This window comes from Falco cherrug, chromosome 3 (genome assembly GCF_023634085.1).
Source record: "Falco cherrug isolate bFalChe1 chromosome 3, bFalChe1.pri, whole genome shotgun sequence".
Taxonomy (NCBI): Eukaryota; Metazoa; Chordata; class Aves; order Falconiformes; family Falconidae; genus Falco; species Falco cherrug.
This window is the reverse complement of record NC_073699.1, coordinates 14,116,423-14,138,182: the sequence shown is the minus strand read 5'-3', so window position 1 is coordinate 14,138,182 and position 21,760 is coordinate 14,116,423. Positions and strand designations below refer to the sequence as shown.

General features: G+C 47.0%; 1 protein-coding gene across 4 annotated transcripts in view; it reads right to left on the bottom strand.

The window, feature by feature from the left end:
• The window catches only part of ARHGAP39 (Rho GTPase activating protein 39), a 148,170-nt gene that overhangs the window by 76,910 nt on the left and 49,500 nt on the right, over positions 1–21,760 (bottom strand). For 3 of the 4 annotated variants that reach the window (XM_055704559.1, XM_055704562.1, XM_055704561.1), the window contains exon 1: positions 21,523–21,697. The exons of the other annotated variant lie outside the window; for it this stretch is intronic. In XM_055704559.1, coding sequence (XP_055560534.1) covers positions 21,523–21,563 — 41 coding nt within the window. In that variant the 5' untranslated portion in view covers positions 21,564–21,697. Of the gene's footprint in view, positions 1–21,522; positions 21,698–21,760 lie in introns of those variants that run through there. 4 annotated transcript variants of the gene reach the window in all.

The following is a 21,760-nucleotide window of genomic DNA, read 5'->3' as shown; positions in this document are numbered from 1 at the left end:
GGCAACATGTATTTAGATATGCCATTGCTGCAGGCGGTTCACTTGAAATGCTTTTTGAGAAAGCTCCTGGGCCACTTGTTCCCAGCTAGCCAGGCTCTTCTTCAGCACTTCTCTGGAAGCCAAACCATGGAGGAGCATTTTTGCATAGGGATAAGCCTCCCAGCCCTCTCTGCCAGCTTGACACCAGGAACTACAGCTCTTGCCAGCTCCTTTCTTTTCTGAAGAAACAGGTATCTGGATAACCTGGAACACCGCTTTTAAATATTAATATTACAATCACTATGGGAACTACAGAGACCTTGCATAAGCCTTTGCTTCTTTGCAAAGGTCTGCTCAAGCAACAAAGGCTGAGTACAAACAAAATTAGCCCTCCCTAGTCATGGGCGAGCTGTGAGAAAAACCTTGTAGAAAGCAGAAGGAACAAACCTAAGCGCTGCCATTTGTTCAGGATTTGTTTTATGTGCAGAGGCTGCCTTGCCCACGCAGGGCAGGGGAACGTGCATCTCTCTCTGATCAAGGGATCATTTCAGTGTGCTGCCTCCTCCCCACCACGCGCTGACTCCACCAGGGACTCAGGAGCTGAGACCCAGGAGGGACATCTGATGTTCTCCAGCACTGGACTGAGCACCACGTCAGGGCTCCCAAACCAGACAACCCATCCCTGCTGCAATACCCCACTTCCACTGGGAATCAAAATCCCTGAGATTTGGGATGAGATTCACCACCAGAGATCTCAGGCTTAACACCAAGGAACAGTCCCCAGGAGGGCAGGAGGCTGCCTGGCAAGTATTTCTGCTCGCAGACACTCCCACAGAGGTTTCCCAGCCTTTTTGCCCCCGAGTGCAGACAAAGCAGCAACTAAGAACATCATGTTGTAACCCACTGTCTGATCTAACTCCACCGCTCACTCACACAAGACCTGTTGGATGAAGCCAAGCAGCCTCCTGAACATCAGCCTCTCTCAGCTACTGCACTATACATACAAAATTACGTGTCCCAGTAGGAAGATGAGAGTAGGTAGTTTCCATTTCCATCTTTGTCTCTGTTCCCATAGAAACTAAACTAAAATGGAGACGGTAAAAGAAAATTAAAGCTTCAATAAAGGAATCTACTAGGAAATGGCATGTGAGCGGGTGTGGGGAATAGCTGATAGATAAACAAGGAGAGAAAAAAGCAACCAAAAATAACGCCACAGCAGGAAGACTAAATTCAAATATGAGGGGCGTTCCCACGTTAAAGTCTTTCGTATTTGAGGATAAACCTGAATGAATAAACTGTGTCAAACCAAGATGTCAGAAAAAAAAGGCTTGAAGATGTCACAGATGAAATGAACCATAATGAGATGGTATTTGGTCATGAGCTTAGGGTCTCCATGCCTTAGTGGTAAGACGGTGCTGAGTGTCAGCTGGGATCCAAGAGGAATCCCAAAGCGCTGTCACAAGCCACCTTCCCTATCCCAGGTGTCAGGAATTACTGGGAAGGAATAAACAGGACAAAGACCACATCGTTGGGCAAGTCCACCAAAAAGTGCTCACATCTAGCATGTTTGTGCCATTGCAGCCCTTTAAAGAAAAATAATATATATATACATATATATTTTTATATATCTGCTAGACTCAGGAAAGGACAGCCAGGGCAGTCTGGAATGTAGAATCGTAGGCTCACAGAGTGCTTTGGGTTGGAAGGGACCTTAAAAGACCGCCCAAGTCCCAGCCCTGGCCACAGGCAGGGACACCTCCCACCAGACCAGGCTGCTCCCAGCCCCGTCCAGCCTGGCCTTCAGCTCCCAGGGATGGGGCACCCACAGCTGCTCTGGGCAGCCTGTAGCAGCGCCTCGCTGCCCTCGCAGCAAAGAAATCCCAAAGGAGCATAAAACATAGCCAAAGACTATTTCAGATCAGCAGAGACATTGCTGAAAATCCAGTTTCACATTATACCTAAAAAGTAACGCAGAAAAGAGGACTAGGAAATGATTACTCATGTTTTTCAGGATGTGTTTTATTGGTTGCTCTGGAGTTATCAGGCAGTAGGTTTAAAAGACAACTAAAGGAAATTACTTTTCATAGCACATAATTAAGCTGTGGAATGTATTTAGCAATGCAGCCAAAACCCATAAATAGGTTCAAAGCAGAATTAGATGAGTTCAAGGAGGACAAACCCATTGGTAGCTATTAAATAGGATATTCCAAGGTTAGGAAATCCCCAGAAGCAGCAAAGTACTGGGGGGAGGGATCACCCTGCTCTGCCTCGGACATTTTTTCTCCTTCCCAGAGAAACCTATGCTGCGGTGAGCAGAGTTGAAGCTGTGCAAAGATTTTCTACCTGCTCCCATCGCCAAACGTCCTATTTTGCATTGATGTCTTTGGCATTGTTATATGCCTTCTGGCCTAGAGGACACAGGGATAAGACACCAGTCTGCACACAAAAAACCCACGACTTCAAAGGACAGCTTCAGAAAGAGGATAGGATGGATCCAATTTCCTTCCCTCTTATCAGAACAAGTTTGACCGCTTTCTGGCACATACGATGCTCCCAATCCAAACTTCACAGCGTGAGCGTTAGCTATGCATTATCTCCTTTAAACTCCCCCCAAAAGAGTCTAGAAAGCTGCCAGAAAGCAGATAACACAAACAGGCAGAGATGAATCAAGTATCTGCATGAAAGTAGCAAATTCGCAGGGTTGACCTCAAGCTTCTCAAAGTAGCTCAAGCATTTTAGCCGGAGGCTTATGTGATCCTATATCTCTCCATACACCAATTAATAACTTTTTAGCTTCTCAGCTTGTTTCAATCAAGTTGAAGAGGTCAAGGTCTTGAGGATATCAGCCTCTACGAAGTTCTGTTTTAAAGGGAAGAGGATGGCTGAGGACAGAAGGACACAAACTGGCTCTTTGCTGAGGACCGGAGAGCTCAGCCTGCATGGCGTGGGAGAGGCAGCAGCACTGGGCTGAGCTGCCCGAGTCGTTTGCTGCCATTGTTCATTCAAATACTGGTGGCAGAGAGAGCTGGAGGGTGACATGGGATGAGCTAGAGAGGGAAAGAGCAGGTGCGGTGTTCACCCATCAGTGCAGCCAGTGTCCTCTCCAGGATGCTGAGATAAGCAATGCACAGTTGCTTTGGGGATGCTTTTAAGAAACTTCTCCCTTACTTAAGGGATTCTGCATTTCCATTCATCATAGAACCCTGCTGAACACCCAGAAGATCCATCAGCCCAGGAGAAGAACTTGATATTCTCAAGTATCTGTGGGGTTGCTTTTCTTAAATCTGTAAGACCACATGGGTTTCTAGCCAAACCAGATCCAAAACAAGGGTTCAAACCACGTCTTTCCAGCCAGACCAACTAGCAAGACACCTTATGCTGACATGTCTTACACCTTAGGGACTTGGAGATTCCCCAGTGCCAGGGTTTGCAGGGCAGTTTCAGGACAGGCAGAGTGGGTTTTCCAGGGGAGCTCTCACCCACCGTCTGAGGTGGGACTGAGGTGGATTCTGGGTGAAGCTGCATCTCCTCAAAGCAACGCAGCAGATGGTTTCCACCTTGAAGATGGATCATTTTGGATGGTGGCTTCATCTGTGCTGGCACTCCAAGAACAAGCCATATGTCTCCCCCGATCAGGTCTAGACATTAGTACAACTTCAGTGTCAGTGTTGTATTCACAAACCCAAATTTTCAGTGCTGAAGTTTCTAAAAATCAGACTAAAGATTACCCGAGCACTGGGACTTGCCAACACTGATTCTAATGCTTCTTAAAAAATAAATAAATCTTATTTTGCTTTTCCCATCAAAATCTTCAGAGGAAAGATGATTAATGTGTTATTAATAGTAATAATATCTTTGCAATATTGGAAGTGTGAAATATTGAGTGGAATGCTTTGAACTTTAAGCCATTTGTCAGAAGCCTATGAACAAGCAACAACCTGTAGCAGATCAAGAAAAATCAGCAGTGATCAGAATTGAAGGCAGAAACTTACCTCCCACCCCCAAAATTTCTGGAAAAAGAAATTCTGCAAATGTAAGAAGCCCCCATTTCGATTCCAAGACCATGAAGAAAACAAGCACATCAGGGGCTGTATATCAAACACCACAAAGCCGAGCTCCCAGCCAGCAAAATCTATAAAAATATTGGCAAGGATGTTATGTTCCCCCCCCCCCCCCCCCCCCCAAATTCCCCATGGCTGTGTGCCCAGCTGCGTCACTGCCCTGGCAGACTCGTGCAGGCAGAGCTGATGCAGAGATGGGTCCTTACTACAGCTCAGCTGAACTGGGTCTTTTTTTCTTCCCCAGTTTTGCAGTTTACTCCCCTACGATGCTTTCTGCGTGATCAAAAGCTAAAGCTGGGATGTCCCTTGTTTGTAATGGTTTGATCCCAGGGTGCAGCGATCCTGTTCTGTGTATTTTCTTAGCCATGCAAGATCTGCTACTCTAAAGCTTAAACCTGTTTTTTAAAGAGAGAAAAAAACCCACCCCAAACCCACTTCATGACAAACAGAAAGGGACAAACTCCAAGATACACAAAGTAGATGGAAGACTGATAAGACATTTTTTTTACAAATGAGGGTGGTGAGGCACTGGCACAGGCTGCCCAGAGAGGTGGTCAAAGCCCCAGCCCTGAAAATATTCAAGGTCAGGTTGGACGAGGCTCTGAACAACCTGATCTAGTGGGAGGTGTCCCTGCTCGTGGCAGGGGGTTGAACTGCATGGCCTTCAAAGGCCCTTTCCAACCCAAACCGTTTGACGATTCTATGATTCTATGACTGATATCCTTGGGCTCTGGGGACAGGAGTACCAGCATCCCTAAGGATGGTGGCTGATCATATTTAGGAGAAAGAAAAAAGCCAGGTTAGGGGCAGTGGCAGAGCTCTTGTCTGGGAGCTGGGCAGGCAGCCGCAGCTCAGCGACGGAGAGGGGCAGGCAGGCATTCCAGTATGGAGGGTTGCAGCTGCTGAATCCCAACCCTCCTCACCATGTGTGCAAGGCACCCTTTCCTTGAACTACTATTTTTTTAACTCATTGATTAAGAAAAGCTTCATTTTGACGCTGTGGAAATTTCAATTTGATCCAATTCTGAAGGAAAAAGACTTAATTTACGGCTTCAGAACTAAACAACATAAAGCCTAGATGGAAAAAAGCCCAAGTGTGGATGGGGATAGCATGTACTGGGTATAGGAAAGGCAAGGCTGCAAGTCTCACCATAGTGACACTCTTACACTGGTGACAATGTGCAAGCCCTTAAATGAGCAGGAAATTTATGACCACGAACTGGCTGGCGTGCTCTAAGGTGTCACACACTGACATCAGTGCCACTGCAAGAGTAAACCCCAAAGTTATCAGGGTCTGAAGGCAGCGGGAAAAGCATAACAATTCCACCAAAGCAGTAAAACTTCACACTTTCTCTTTGTGAATTCAAGTGGTATCTGAGCACAGGGGGTTAATAGCATTTTGCAGATTGAATGTAGGGAAGTTAAAGCAGTTTACAGCATAGGATTGCAAGCCTGTAAATACACACCCTTAAATATTTAACTTCCAGCTGTGGTATACCAGGTTAGCCCCCAGTGCCAAGTTTGTCCTTTCGTGAGAGTTCTCATGACAAACATCACTGGGAGGAAAAGGAGACTATATGATAATGCTGGAGAACAAGGAGTAATCTGCAATAAACTAATTTTATCTTCAGCACTAACTAGAATTGCATGGGTGTCTGGAAAAGGTTGTTTTCACAGATTTACTAAACCTAACCGCAAGTTGTGGAAAGCAAGTCTGAAAGCACACCCTGTGCTTTTGAACTCTGAAATATTTAAGAAATTGGGACGTCTGCAAAAAGACTGGGGAACTACGAACACCAGATCTGACACACAGAGAAAAATATGCATCCTCCCTGTGGGCTTGCCAGAGCAAGATTCAACACTGGCACAGCTCCGCTGGGGTCAAGTGCCTGCCTTGCAAATACCGAGCAGGGTCTTAGGGGAGTTTTTGCTCAGGGCAAGGCAGAAGAACCTTGTCCTCCTAACTCATGCATGAGCCTCAGCAGTGGCGGAGCAGGGCTGGAAGCGGCAGCTGCTCATGAGCAGGTGATTTGCCCCGCTTTGAGGCCAGAGAGCAGCCACCTGTCATGGTCCTGACATCATTTGATTTCCCATCGCGGCTGGGCTCGGGACAACATGAAGAGCTGAGGAGGAGGAGGAGGGACGGTGACTTGGGATGACTCATGCCAAGCGGGGCTGCAGAAAGCCTGGGGATGAAAACAAGCAATCCTTGTTCCCAGAATGTCAACTCAATTTAACCACTGCAGTTGCTGCATCCTGTAAATGCAGAGTTTGACCCTAAAAATCCTTGCGATGATTGGAGCAATTAGAGCCTGTAAGACAAGATGACCTTTCTGAACAACGGCAGAGATTACCAGCAAGAGCCTGCTCCCACCTAAATATCAGATAACCTCTTGGTCCTGCTGTGATAGGAAGAAAACATTAGGAAGCAGCACTCCCCCTCTTCCCGACAGTGATGCGGTGATACTTATAGGACTAGGAGATAATGCTGTAAAACATGAAATGCTCGCTGCTTCAAAGCACCAAGACAGTAGCCCTAGACAGCAAATCTCATTTAGCAAAAGAACCACCCCCTGCAGCACAGCAGCAGGGAGAAGCTTGCTGCACACAGGTTGACCCAGCACAAAATCTCTCCATCCTTTGCAGATATGCAGGAGCAAATTCACAACCATGCACTGGATCTGTGCAACAGTCGGAGTTTCTGCTCCTCACCACCACCTGCCTAAGCCACTTCCTTACTCCCCAAGCACTGTATATCGCTACCAGAGCAAGCGGTAGAAAAGAAAAAGCCTTGATCGTTCCTCCAAACACAACCACGGACAAAAAGCAGAGGCAAAACGGAGAGGAAATGCCAGCTATCCACACTGAAACCTGGCCATGTGTTCCAATATTATAAATCACTCTTGATAGCATGCCTTGTGCCCGGGTATAGAATCCAATTGCTCGGCACAGTTGGTGTGAGATCTGTCATTCAGGCTGCCAGGATGATTTAAAAGTGAGTTAGAAGAGCAGGTTGCCCCCCATCTCCCCCTTCTTCCAAACATTCTCCTCATCTAGGAGAAATATGGGTCTGCACCTTCCCAGCAAAGCCCCAAGCATCCCTTTCCCTGCCCTCCCCGAGGACCATTTCTGCTCCCAAGGAGATGCAAATGCCTTGCATTTCAGGAGTTAAGTTTAAAATTCTCCTGGGGGTTGCACACGCTATGTGACCACTTGAAGGAGATACCCTGTGAGATGAGCTTCTCCTCCATATCATCATTACACCAGTGAGAATTAACACAGCAGCAGAAGGGAATCCCAAAACCAAGAGCATCTCTGCTATGAAAGTCAAAAAAGCCCAGGCAGTGAGAAGAAAGGCATCTCTGATGATTGCTGAGACACAGGCATGGAGAGAAACACAGCAAAACCAACATGCTCACGCTCATGTCACTTCCAACCCTGACCATTCTGTGATTCTGTGAACCTCATGAGGTTCAAGAAGGCCAGTTTCAAAGTCCTGCACCTGGGTTGGGGCAACCCCCCATAACAGTCCAGACTGGGGGATGAAGGGATGGAGAACAGCCCTGTGGAGAAGAAATCGGGGGGACTAGGGGGTGACAAACAGGGCATGACCTGGCAATGTGTGCTCACAGCCCAGGAACCCAACTGGCTCCTGGGCTGCACCCCGAGCAGCGTGGCCAGCAGGTCAAGAGAGGGGATTCTGCCCCTCTGCTCCGCTCTGGGGAGACCCCCTGCAGCACTGCGCCCAGCTCGGGGGTCCCCAGCACAAGCCAGGCAGGGACCTGCTGGAGCGGGGCCGGGGGAGGGACACGGAGCTGGTCCGAGGGCTGGACCTGGGGGGCGGCTTTGCACTGAAAGGGGGAGATGTAGGGTGGACACAAGGAAGAAATTTGTTACACTGAGGGTGGCGAGGTGCTGGCACAGGCTGCCTGGAGAGGGGATGCCCCATCCCTGGAAACATTCAAGGCCAGGTTGGACAAGGGTCTGAGCAACCTGGTCTAGCAGAAGATGTCCCTGCCCATGGCAGGGGGGTTTGCACTAGATGACCTTCAGATGTCCCTTCCAACCTAAACCATTCAATAATTTGATTATTCTATGACTCTCTTCTGGTAAATCAGCAGTTTGAGCATCCAGAGCATCATGCTGAGCAGAGCGGCTGACGGATCTATTCTCCATGAACACACACTGAACGTTGAGTCAGTTCCCCCCAGGATGCTGCAGAAACCACCCCCCTAAATATCAGCTGTGGAGCTCAAAGGGTTCATACAGGTACTAAAGACAGCTTCTTCCGAAGCTTTAAAGGCTATTCAAATATGCCTGGTCCAGGACCAGACCACTTTATAATCTAACAAGATGCCGTGGATGCACATGGGAGGGAAAACAAAGGCATCAGGAAGAATCAATGAAACCTAGTGTTCCTGCTCAATCTGGAAACCCAATTTGTTATTTCTGATTCGATAAAAGCATACAAGAAAAGCAATCCAACATAGAACATGCTTAACCTATTTGGATGAAAGTTGGTACTAAAGATTCCTGGATTCCTACCTCCAGCATGCGCACCTTCTCACACTGTATCATAAAGACCCTGCATGAGCAAAAACTATTTTATTAGTTATACAACAAGCTGAAAAGCAAGGGTACCTTTCTGCACCATGTTTTTCAAGCTTCTCCCCTTTTCTATCAGCCTTATGCACAATCATTATGCTTTTATATAATGTAAGCTACCCCAAAAAAGTGCAGGAGCAAAGCAGACCAGCTGTTTTCAAAGACTTTCCACAAGTGCTCTTGGATGAGATGACAAAGTCAATTATTACGAAGTGTACGCAGCATAGCCTGTGAGCAAAACTGCATTCGCTTTTCTCTCTCTTAGGGAAAAGAAATCCAGCTGACCTTATGGATAAATTGAACAATTGCAAGAGAGGCCTAAATAACCTTGAAACTTAAAAAAAAAAGAATGCCAGAAATAAATGTTTGCAGTTTGTTCCTGTCCATTATTAAAACTTGGATATTTAACTCTGAGAAACAGATCATGGATGTCAATAAGCAACATTTCACCTAAAAGGTCTACTTTTATACATGAATCATATTAAATGAATGCAATGAAATGGAACGCTTTCACGTTTCGCCAGTCCTTGGAACAAATTTTGTAAAAGGAAACCTGCCCAAAGAGCAAAACCCCATCCCAAACCAAATAACCCACCACAAGAGAGTGACTTGGCAGGTGTCAGAGCATTTGCTGTTTCCAGAGACTCCTCTGGCAAAAGCAGCAGATTCCTGAGGCACACACCCTTCGGCAGGCAAATGTGACAACTATAGGATAGTCCTCAAAACTTGGCCTGGATGGTCAGCTAGGATGAGGAGGGCTGCTCCCTGCTATAAATTTCGGACACTTATATTACGGTAGCTTCCCAGAGGTCCACATATACAAAAGAAAAGGAAACCTCTGTGTCCCAGCTGGAGCAAGGCTGTGGAGAAAAGGAGGAAGAAATCTAAGATGAGAATGCACCAAGTTTTCTGCAACTAGGGAAAACAGTGTGCATCTTCCAAAAAAAACCCCCAAAACCCAAATAAAACCCCCAGAAGAGTAAGAACACACCAGCCCTTTCTAAAGGTCTCAATCCTTATTCTAGATGGGAGATGGAAAGCTTACAGCACAGGAATTACAACCAAACACCATGTTTCCCCCTCTTTTTATAATATTTTAGGCCGGAGCAGACCTCTGGAACTCACCTGAGCACCTTCCCTTCCTCCCCCAAGCACAGGTAACTTTGAAGTTATCCTACTCAGGGTCTTTTTTCAGCCAGATTCTGAAATCTCCAAGGATGGACATCTCACAGCCTGTCTAGGTTATATCAGGTGAAGACCTTGCAAATGACCTAACTGAGAGCCCCCTGTGCTGCCACTGAACACCAAGTCTCATTCTTCCCCAGCATGCCATCCATGGAAGACCCTTGTTCCGTCTTCACTATCACCCCATTAGGTAGGTGAAGATAACAGTTGCATCCACCCTCAGCCTCCTCTCCAGGCTGAAGAAGCTCAGCTCTGGTTAAATGCTCACAGTAATGCAATGCCCTCTAAGACGACACAGCGGACCCATCTGGTCCTCGGCAAGGAAGAGGCTCTCCCCCACACCAATTACTCAACGGCTGGGATGACATTCCTGGAATGATCAGGCTGCAGCACCATCTGTTCAGCTACACTGGGCTGTCTGGTGCAGGGGTAAAGCTTCGTTCCTGCACAACAGCACTTTCCAGAGCCTGGTCTGATGCTGCATAGACCTCTGCTATGCAAAGACATCCATATGTAGTTACATCGCCCCAGCCCACTCCAGCAGAGAGAAAAGGAAGAAAACACCAGCAGCGACATCACTTCATGGTGCATTGGAAAGCATCCAGATTGTACAACACGTGGTGCAGCACAGGAAGCCCGACCAAACACGCAAACAGCTCCGGTGTGCTTCACACTCTTGGTTTCATGCCTTAGCCTTCCTTTGCATTTCACTGAGCATTTTGTGGGCAATAATCCCATTTTGAGGATTAGAGCTATCCTCTGCTGTTAACAGCCCAGAGAAATTTGGCTTTCCACCCCCGCTTCTCAAGTGCTGAAGGTGTTACCTGGCTGGCCAACTAGAGAAGAATTGAAAAGACTTGCTATGGACACAATTGCCAAGGACTGCATGAAGTGGGATGAGCCCACCTTGGTTATCACAAGGAACTATAGAATGTTTGGGTTGGAAGGGACCTTAAAGATCATCCAGTTCCAACCCCACCTGCCATGGGCAGGGAAATCTTCAAGTAGATCAGGTCATCAAAGCCCCATCCAACCCGGCCTTGAATACTGCCAGGGATGGGGCACCCACAGCTGCTCTGAGAAACCTGTGCCAGGGCCTCACTGCTCCTACAGTGAAGAGTTTCTTCCAAATATCTCATCTAAATCTCCCCCTTTCAGTTCAAAGCCGCCCCCCAGGTCCTGTCGCCCCAGGCCCTGCTAAAAAGCCCATCCCCACCTTCCTACAGCCCCTGTAGGCACCGAGTGGCCGCAGCCAGGTCTCCCCGCAGCCTCCTCTGCTCCGGGCTGAGCCCCCCCAGCTCTCCCAGCCTTTCTCCGCAGCAGAGGGCTTCCAGCCCTCGGACCAGCTCCGTGTCCCTCCCCTGGCCCCGCTCCAGCAGGTCCCTGCCTGGCTTGTGCTGGGGACCCCCGAGCTGGGCGCAGTGCTGCGGGGGGTCTCCCCAGAGCGGAGCAGAGGGGCAGAATCCCCTCCCTCGCCCTGCCGGCCACGCTGCTCGGGGTGCAGCCCAGGAGCCGGTTGGGTTTCTGGGCTGTGAGCGCACATTGCAATTGCAGCTCGTGCCCAGTTCTTCATCCACCAGTCCCCCCGATTTCTTCTCCACAGGGCTGCTCTCCATCCACTCATCACCCAGCCTGTATCCAGGAAGGAGAGAAACAGCTCATACAGTGGCAAGTAAGACGACTCTTCCATGTATCCCTCTCTCCTTGTTCCACAGAGGGGCTGGGATGCCACAATTTCTTGCTCTTGTCAAACAGAAAGTCTCCAGCCATACAGAGGAAACAACAAAACCTTCCTCTCAAAGAGATGCTCTCCAAATCTGGAGCCAGGCAGGAGGAGAGGTTAATGTGTTTCAGTTCCATGAAGTCTCAAGGCCCAAGAAGGTGGCTGCAGCCACCTTGGGTGAGCACAGAAGTAGGTGTTTCGTAAGAGCTGTGCCCTTAATCCCAGCTGTTTATGCCATTTATGGAGATTTTGTGTTCATCCTATTCCAAAGCATTGCCTGAATTGACAGGGCACATAAAACATTTAGTGTTTGACAGCTCTAAGGATCAAAACTCTTCAGAGAACTTGCTGCATTTTTTCTGATCAGGGAAAAGTACAGAAACCTGCCATTAAATCCTGATCTCTAGGGTCTGAAGGTGGGCTGTGCATTACCATAACTACATGCCTATTTGTCAACAGCCACATACTGGTTTCAAAATGATATATTGCTAGCAGCTTGCTTTTGTTCCTCCTCCTCCCCCAAATTCTAGAAGACCTACAGCCGTGCACAGAAATAAAAGAGTGCCGTTTGCTAATTTGGTACTAAAACAAAAGGCAAAAAAATACAGAGGCCTCAAACCTCCCAGCTTTTCCATTCAGCTTGAGCTATTCAAGGCTTTTAGTACACTGCCAGCTCTGCCTGCTGCTGGGCACCCTCAGTGAAAAGCAGTCCTCATATGCTACCAAGCAAAACCGATGCCTACATCATTGTAGCCCCGAAAATTAGCACTGCGGCTACCCATGTACGGAGTGGCAGCATATCCTCCCCTGCTATCGCATCTCCTGTGGAAACTCATGCTCCTGCTGTGCTGTCCTCACTGCGCAACAACTGCTCTTGGTTTTCCTTCTGTAAGACGGATGGTATCTCTGTTTTCTTCCAAGAGGGGATCAGCAGCACTTGGTGAATTGTGTTGACCCTAAATGTGAAAAAGACCAAACGCCCTGCTACAGAGTCTTGACTCTGTGCTACAGCATTAAAGGCAAATGCTTCTGAAATATAAAACCTGGAGGTTTGAGCCTACTGTAGCACTAAAGGACTAAAAAATTATGTTGTGCTGCCTCTGCAACACTAATCATCATCTTTGGTGGGCCCCGATTTGTTACAGTGAGGTCACAGATAAGAAGGGCCCCGTGGCAGGACATGTTATCACGTAAGCTATTAATGATAACATCATTTAATTACCTTAATCCACTTAAAAACATATTTTACCAAAATTAGCCAGATAAATTGCTTCGATAGTAATATTGAGCTGAATTATGCTCAAATGCCTGATATTTAACCCACTTCTCTGGGTATCTGAATACAGAGCATAACTGTTTGGGGTGGAAACATGGAGGAATGCTTCTTCTGCAGCATCTGTAGGTTGGTGAGGCGCTGTTCTAATCTCCTGAAAACTGTTCCAAACATTCCCTGGTAACTAACAACTGGTTTCGTTCTTTGGAAAGACAAAACAAGAAAAGTAAGCCCATGCCAAGTTTCATTTGCTCAGGACTAGGAGCTAAATAAGCATTGATGAAGTGCCACACAACAACAGTTCCTGCCTTTGTTTATACAGCACATACTGGCCAGTCCACAGTAATATATGGAGTGTCTGCGCTCGGCTTCCAGCGGGAACAGATTGATCTGGAACACGCTCCAGCACTGAGTTTTCATTTGCCAGTGAAGGATCTTGAAGCACATGGTGTGGAGGTTAGCCAGCTCCCCCAGACAGATGACTTGGGCGGCTGCCAGAGCATCTCTCAACACTCCATCGCTGGTATTCTGGCTTTTCCCAGGTCATTCCCCAAATGCTACTCAGCACCTCGTTGGGGTCACTTCACGGTTTTACCTAAGTTACATCCAAAGAGACACATGTGGCGGTCTGCAGTAAGATAAAGAACATCAATTCACTTTTCCTTTGCTGTTGCCCAGGTGGAGAGCAACAGAAAACAAGCCAGAAAATCTAGCTTAAGTCTTTACAGCTTCATGAAATTTCCACATCTTATCAGGATAAGCCTAGGTCCTAGCAGCAGAGACTATGCCATGCAGGAGACCCTGGTTTCATCACCTGGAAGCTGGACCAAAGAGGGCATTAAACTCTTAAACAGATCTCACATCATTGCAAGTCTATTTTCTTGGCCATAAAGCAGAGAATTGAGGACGTTAAGTGAGGAAGCAGCCCAGAAGATGATCAGCATGACAAGATCTGGCTGAACACCCGCTCCTGGTCACTGTGACAAGAGCCAGAGCTGCTGAAGCCCTGGATGTTTTCAGCCTCCGGAGCTATTCACAGGCAGGCACAGCTCCTGGCTTGAACTCAGTCCATGCCCAGCAGGCAGGCAGTCCAAAGAGCTGAAACACCATGTCCTACTGCCTGTTCTCAGCATCTTGTACTGACTTGTAAGGCTTCCCCCACAATTTATGCATGCTCTTTGCCATCACGTCAAAGCCACAGTCTTCCAGTTCACATTTAACTCTTTAAGAATCATATGGTGCAATATGTAAATTGGCATACAGCTACATTTCAGAAGGACCTTTCTTGCAAAGCAATGTTAAACTTTAGCACTCAAGGTTACAGAGTTTTCCCTCGGACTCCTCACTTGGAAGTAAGTCCCATATCCCTGTTGCACCCCTCCCTGCAGCATCTTTTTCAGACAGCCCATGGGAAGGCAGCTTAGCCCTGACAAAGGTCTTGCCAGGAAGACACACTTCCCTGCTCCACTTTCCCCACACACCAGGGTTTCTTTGCCAAATTTTTCAGCTAGCACCATCATTTTATCATGCATTTGTCCTAGCTCTACAACAGCAGGCACAAATCAGCAGCCAGGTGGTCAAGTTCACAGAATCACAGAATGGTTTGGGTTAGAAGGGACATTTGAAGATCATCTAGTCCACCCACCCACCACGGGCAGGGACATCTCCCACCAGACCAGGTTGCTCAGAGCCCCATCCAGCCTGGCCTTGAATGTTTCCAGGGTTGGGACATTGACCACCTCTCTGGGCAACCTGTGCCAGTGCCTCACCACCCACAGTGTATGTCTTCCTTGTATCTAGTCTGAATTGCCCCTGTTTCAGTTTAAAACCATTAGCCCCTGTCCTACTCCTACAGGCCCAACTAAATAGTCTGTCCCCAACTTTCTTCTAAGTACTGAAAGGCTACAAGAAGGTCTCCCTGGAGCCTTCTCTGTTCTAGGCTGAACCACCTCAACCCCTCCTTTCTTCACAGAAGTGTTCCAGCCCTCTGATCATTTTTTTGGTCAAAAATCCCATCCCTGTGTCTATCCTGAAGAAAAGATGGGATTAGCTGGCAGAGTTGTTACGTACACGTAGTGACATTTATTCATACAGAAGTTAAAAGGACTAGCAGCATATCATCAAAACTCATAAGTTATACAGAATGAGCTCCCAAATCTCCCAGCACCCAAAAGCATGAATGGAATTGCATGAGTGCAGAAAAGAGTAAGCTGCCCACTATCTATCAGGAGGCTGAGCGAAGCTGGACTAACACAAGTGCAAAACAGATGTTATACATTTTTCCTGAAGAATTCCAATGTGGGGAGGAAAAACAGGTGACATGAATACATGCAAGGAAAGTGGTAATGGTATCTGGAGGTGTTTAACTGTATTACAAAAATAACTATATTTAACCATCCTGATTGCCACTGAACAAAAACACAGAAGACTGAGAATGAAGTAGTTTATTCAAATGCTGAAAAAAAAATAATCTGTTGAATGCAAACTGATACAAACCAAGTCTTTCCCACTTACATGAAGAGCCACTTCTCCCTGGCAGAATGAGAATGGAAAAATACTTCCATATTTCACAAGGAAACATTTTTCTTGATAATGGTCAAACATTGCAAAAGGGGCCCCACAAGGCTGCTGAATCTGTGCTTGGAGGTTTTCAAGACCCAACTGCACAAAGCCCTATGCAGCCCAGATGAATTCAACACTGACACTGCTTCGAGCAGAGGTTCAGGCTGTCCAATAATTCCGAGCCCACAACACACAGGCAGTCTTTGTAAGGGAAAACAAGTCACGGCTCAGTTTCGAGAGAGCGCAGCAACAGCTACAGGTGAAGATGATGTTCAAGAAGGAAGGACTGAGGGTAAGGAACTGTAGAATCATAGAAGGGTTTGAGTTGGAAGGGACCTTCAAAGATCATTTAGTTCCAATCCACCTGCCATGGGCAGGGGCATCTTTCACTAGACCAGTTTGCTCCAAGCACCATCCAGTCTGACCTTGAACACTTCCAGGGGCAGGACATCTACAGCTTCTCTGGGCCACCCGGTCCAGACAGAATGCATGATCTGTCTCTGGGAAGGAGCCTCTGAGTGCTGAGTGCCATAGCATGTTAGCAAGCATTATGGTAACCAGTGCTCCCAGAAAAATTTCTAGAGCCTTTGGATCATGGGAGGTCTCATACCCTGGTAAACTTCCAGTTCTCTCAGTGCTGTTTAATCCCTAACCTTCTGCAGCTTCATCCAACCACATGCAAATCACTTCCTTTTTTACTCCATATCCCTCAGCTTTTTGTGATTTAGCCATTTCAGAAAAAGGCAGGAAGCGCACTGAAGACCTGACCAGGCTCATGCCCTGACATCTGTCAGCTACATGGCCAAAGAAAGTCCATTCACCTCTGCGTCAAGCCCAGGCATGAAATACATCTCAAATTAATTAAAAATGCCCATGGACCTACACTTAGGACACCTGTACATCTTCAGGGTGTGTACATAGTTTATTATAATAAACTGCTGAATTCTTTTTTGTTATGTCAGGTGGCAGCAAGTGTCTGAAATACTTAGAAACCACAGAAAGCCTGGCTGTGCTCATGACCCCATTTTATCCACCGCTCTTTCTTCTGTGACTGCAACAGGGATGCAAAGCAACATGCTTAGAAGCGGCCAGAGAGAGCTGAAGTCCACAACAAGTGTTTTTGCCATGCTTTCCTGCCAGGAAAGGCAACACAAAGCCATAGTCTTTCCCCATGACGGTCCTTCAGCTACCCACATTCAAAACAGCTAAGCCAAAGAGTCTCATCTTTAAGAAAAAAAAAATGCATCTCACTAGTTAAAACTAACTGAAGAGCAGCATTTTTATGGAGATGCAGCTATGGTAGCAGTTGTCAGGTACTTGAGAACAAACAAATCTCCCAGTAGTAGCAAGCCTTTCAAGTTGTCCTTTGGGTTTTTTGTAGGTTATACATTCCACAGGCTGCATGTTCTGGTTGAGCACTGTATGTGTAAGAGGACAGATGTAGAACAGTAACTTCTAGAAAAGATGACAGCAGAGCAGAAATATAAGTGAAGTTTGGCTAAACGTGATCATTTATTCCTGTGATCCCAAGGCTGGAACCAGAGATGAGGAAGAAGCAGGTACAGGGACAATATCTAGAGTCATACAATCGTCACAGAACAGTTTGGGTTGGAAGGGACCTTTGATAATCATCTAGTTCCAATCCTCTGCCATGGGCAAGGACATCTCCCACCTGACCAGGTTGCTCCCAGCCCCATCCAGCCTGGCCTTGAGCACTGCCAGAGATGGGGCACCCACAGCTGCTCTGGGAAACCTGTGCCAGCGCCTCGCCACCCTCACAGCAAATTTCTTCCTTATAGCTAACCCAAATCTATCTTCTTTCAGGTTAAATCCATTCCCCCTTGTCCTATCACTACAGGCCCTGCTAAAAAGTCCTCCAGCTTTCTTATAGCCTCCTCCTTCAGGTGCTGGGAGGTGCTCTAAGGTCTCCCCAGAGCCTTCTCTTCTCCAGGCTGAACAACCCCAACTCTCTCAGCCTGTCCCCATAGGAGAGGTGCTCCAGCTCCCTGAGCACCTTCGTGGCCTCCTCTGGGCTCGTTCCGACAGGTTCGTGTCCTTTTTATGTTGGGGACTCAGAGCTGAACACAGCGCTGCAGGTGAAGTCCTTGGTGCAACCTCGAGGAGTCAGTTCCCGTTCTTTGCTTCTACCCATTAGTGGGATGATGTCCATTAGCACAGCACTAACTACTTCAGAACAGACCTATTAAGGGATCACACCATGTCTTAAGGCAGTACAGCACCTCTTCTCATTTCCACATAGGTTTTCTGCATTTAATTGTGTTTGACACTGCTTTCTACAGCGCTAGAGGTTCTCAGGGCACTCTGGCCCACCTATGCAAAGCCAAGTCTGTCCCCCAACACTTCAGCAGTCAGTATACTCAAACAGAAAGAGATCAGCCCATTGCTGGGCTTCCCCCAGCTTTCCCAGATCCTTTAAGGCACATCAGACCTCACAGGACCTCCTCTGCCTTGTCTAAATAGGCTAAAGCTATGTACAGCACCAAGCACGGCAGAGGTCCAGGCTCAAGCTGTGCACCCCAGATGCTGTCAAGCAGGAGATGTTGCAGCCAAATTTAGGGAGCCAGCAAGCAGAGGAGGGACACAGCAGCAGCAGCAGGTGTATCTCATGCACCTTAGTCCCCTTCCATCATTCCTCACGGGTCCTTATAACAAAGCCACAGCACCACATGTCGCAGCGACATGCCTGGTACCAGACTGAAGTCTATCTTGTTACTGCAGACACTGCAGGAGGAGAAATTGGGTTAACCAGATCTCAGAGGAAAACAGCTAGCAGCTGCCAGTGAAATGAGTATTTTTAAAAAAAGTGATCTCACATGCCACAACTGAAAAGTTAAAACTTATCTCTCAGTCTAACCTTCTTGTTAAGACTTAAGATGACTTAGGCCTTCAGACCTCCCTGAACTAGTTTTAACTTCAAAATAGAAATACTACTGCTTAAAGGGCTTTTCTTATGGAAGTACTTCTTCCCTTTTAGAACATGCTAGTGGAAAGCTTGAAAAAAACCATCTAACCTTAATCCAAAAATTTCAGCCTAGTTTCTGTTGTAGTCTCAGTATTTGGACCTGGTTGTCCACCAGACCAGCAGAGCACCACAGACATCTGGCAACTGTTTTCAGGTATCTGGATGCCAGCAAGCAGCAAACTCCAACAAGGCACAGAAAGTCATGAACAACTAGCCCACAGAAGAGAAATCACTTCTCTAGGTCCCCAGGTCCTGCCACCACCAGCAGCACTTTACCGCATAATCTAGGTCCAGTTTGTTCCCTTCATTATTTACCAGTTGCCTTCGATCCTCCCAGAATTAAAACAATAGCAGATCAACTTTCCTGTCTCTGCCAGAATCGGAGGTCAACATGACACATACATTCATGCTATATGACCTCACAGTGCCACTAAATCTTTATTAATAGTTTTCTACCAGCCAACGCATTGTTTTTCCCCAAACACCAGGTTGCCAGGACAGTTACCTGGATCTTGCTGTTTACCCTTTTAATAGGTTGGCACAATATTAGCTTTTATTTAGACTGTCTGGTTTTGTTCAGTTTCCAAGACTCACTGAAAAATGATGGTCTGAAGAGCTCACTGAAGCTTGGTCTGAAGGTTGGACCAGATGATCTTTTAAGATCCCTTCTAACCTGGGATATTCTATGATTCTATTTGCCATAAATGATCCAATTTCTTAAAAATGCAGCTAAACTTTGCCCTCTGTCTCCATTTTCCAAACAGTACTAGGTTAAATTACATTAGAAGGCAGCTGAGCTCCTCTGCATTTTCTGTATTACCGACAAGTATATCCCTTGCATCGAATAATAGGCCCGTAGCGTGGTTAAGAGCAAGTTTTGTACACACTGGCTAACCACAAAGCTAACTTCTCAGCACTCATTTCTCCCTCTGTCATTTTGTCTCCTGAGTCAGCATCTAATTGATAATTCTGCCCTATCATTTTTCCCTTCTTCCTGATCACTGCATTTACCACCATAATTACTATAGCTATTTTCCTTCTACGTTGACTGTTTTTAACTGTTGCAGCCTTCTCTTTTAAAGCTTTAAACCCATTTTTCTGTTGGAACTGTTGTAGTCACCCAACTGAAAACAAACCTGCTGCCAGTTGGGCTTGTTCACTGAATACCTGAGCAGCTCTCCATCACCTGCACCCTAGCAACTACTCGTTAACTGATCAGTTCCTGCATCATTATTCATCCAGAGGAGTCTTACAGGATTCCCAGGGACTAACAGGGTAATTTAGCTATAATTTAGATATTCTAAGGATAGGGAGATGCCTTCAGCACATTCTTGGGGATATGGCTAGAATAAGTGTCTTCTGAGGCACCACATCTCATTTAAGGCAGCAATCTACCAGAGAAGCAAATGCTCTGTTAGGACACTTGTCTGTATGTAGAGGCCAACTGCTGCATGCAGTCAGATCAACCAACCCCCTTTTTCAACAACTGCTACAAGTCTTCTGAAATTTGCTACTGCAATTAAAGCAGCAACTGCTATCCCCAGGGGAACGACAGAGGTGATTTAAACTCATTTGGCAAAACCAGCTAATAAAGTTGCAACCTACTCTTGAAAGTGGTTAGGTTTATTTTTGCTTGTTTGTTTGTTTTTAAAGGAGGAGGTTGGGGGATACACTTCCTCCCCCAACAAACTTTGGTCCTTGTCGCTTGCTGTCTCCCATGCTTAGCTCAGCAGGCAGTTCCTAAACTCCCACTGGGGAATAGGGGCGGAGGCAGCATTTTTCTGCTCCCCAGCCTCACCCATGGGGCTAATTGATATTCCTTAAGCACCGCACCCCTAATTACAATAGACTCAGTGAGTGCAAAAGTGCTTTGGTCTCAAAAGTTTGACTTGTATTTCTCCTTTGAATTTACATGCCGCAGAATACCGATTAAGTCCATGTTTTTAATTACTGCATCAAACCTCTTGATTAGAGTACAAAAAAAACATCGACTCTGAAATTAGAGCACAAAAAGCTCATTCCTCTAGTCCTGCAGCAGCGCAGTTCACCAAGAAGAAAACATTTTGATCCAAAGCAAAGGATTTCATGTCCCAGACAGCGACACACACTCAGCCCCACAGTGAAAGAGCTTGGATATGAGATGAAAGCTCGCCTTATTCGAATAAATCGGGATAGGGCAGACTTAGCAGTGCTAGGGAGGACCTGGGGCAGCTCTCAATGTTGCAGGCTGCAATCAAATAGCTGGCCAGAACTGTATAGCCCTTTTCAGAAGATCACGTGTGATGGGCTTACACAGTGCAATGCCTCCAGGACCATCCCATGCGCCCCACGCTTGCACAGACCGTGGCCCTTGACCGCATCCGCTGTCTGCATAGGACATGGGACAGGAACAGAGCCTGCAGTGTTTCTTGAAGCCCTCTGGAGTGCTTCCATGCAGTCACAGCAAGTGAGGATGGAAAAGAGCAATAAAGGGCAAGGCTGTCCCCCTGCCAGGGAATGCTTGCTCTCAGCAGTCCTTAACCACTTAAGCTCGCCTTTGCCGTCAATATTTGTTGTGTATACGAGCTGCCCATGTGAGTGCAAGGATTTAATGAGCAAGGCATATGAAGAAGTATTCTGTTCCTTCACTTTAAGCACAAAAGCCCAAACTGTAAACCTAATAAAAATAATAACAATAAAAAAAACAACACCATGGAAACCAGATAATCAGCAACAGCAGGTAAACAGGCTCTGCAAGAGTTTAAGTGCGGCAACGAAGCTCAGTCCAGAAACCCATCAGCCTCTGCTGTCAAAACTGCTGACAGATCTCCATCTGCCCAGGCAGAGACTCTGGATGTCCCCTCCCTCCATCATCCCCACTCTCCCCAGGGCTTTACAGCTCTGTTGTTGAGAGCTTCGATGAGGGAAGCCCATGAATTATAGCCTGCTCTTGCTACAAGCAGCATGGCACCAGGCAGCTTTTGGGGCAGCACAAAACCACGAGAAGATGAGTTTCAATGGGACAGTTTATTATCTAAGCTTTCGCTTCCAGAAGCATGACTGAACCCAGTGAAGCAAAAGAAAGTCACATTCACAAAACAAATTCATGTCAAATCTGCTATTAGTGCCATCAGCGATATAAGGCTGTTCTATCTATAAGCCTGATGCCCACCTCCTTCCATAGAGAAGTCTCGTCATCCCCTCATCTGCCATCTCACACCATCCCTCCAGGCTGCTCAGAAGACAAGTCTTCAGGGCGACCTTCTTCCTTTCGGTTGACGACGCATCCACCTGAAGGGTCTAATTTGGGGTGCTTTGCTGAGAGGCTGTGAAAGCAAGTCGTTGCATGCCTCCCTGAGGGCAGTGAGTGGGCAGACTAACTCCAGAGGGCCTGGCAGAGAGCCCTCCCC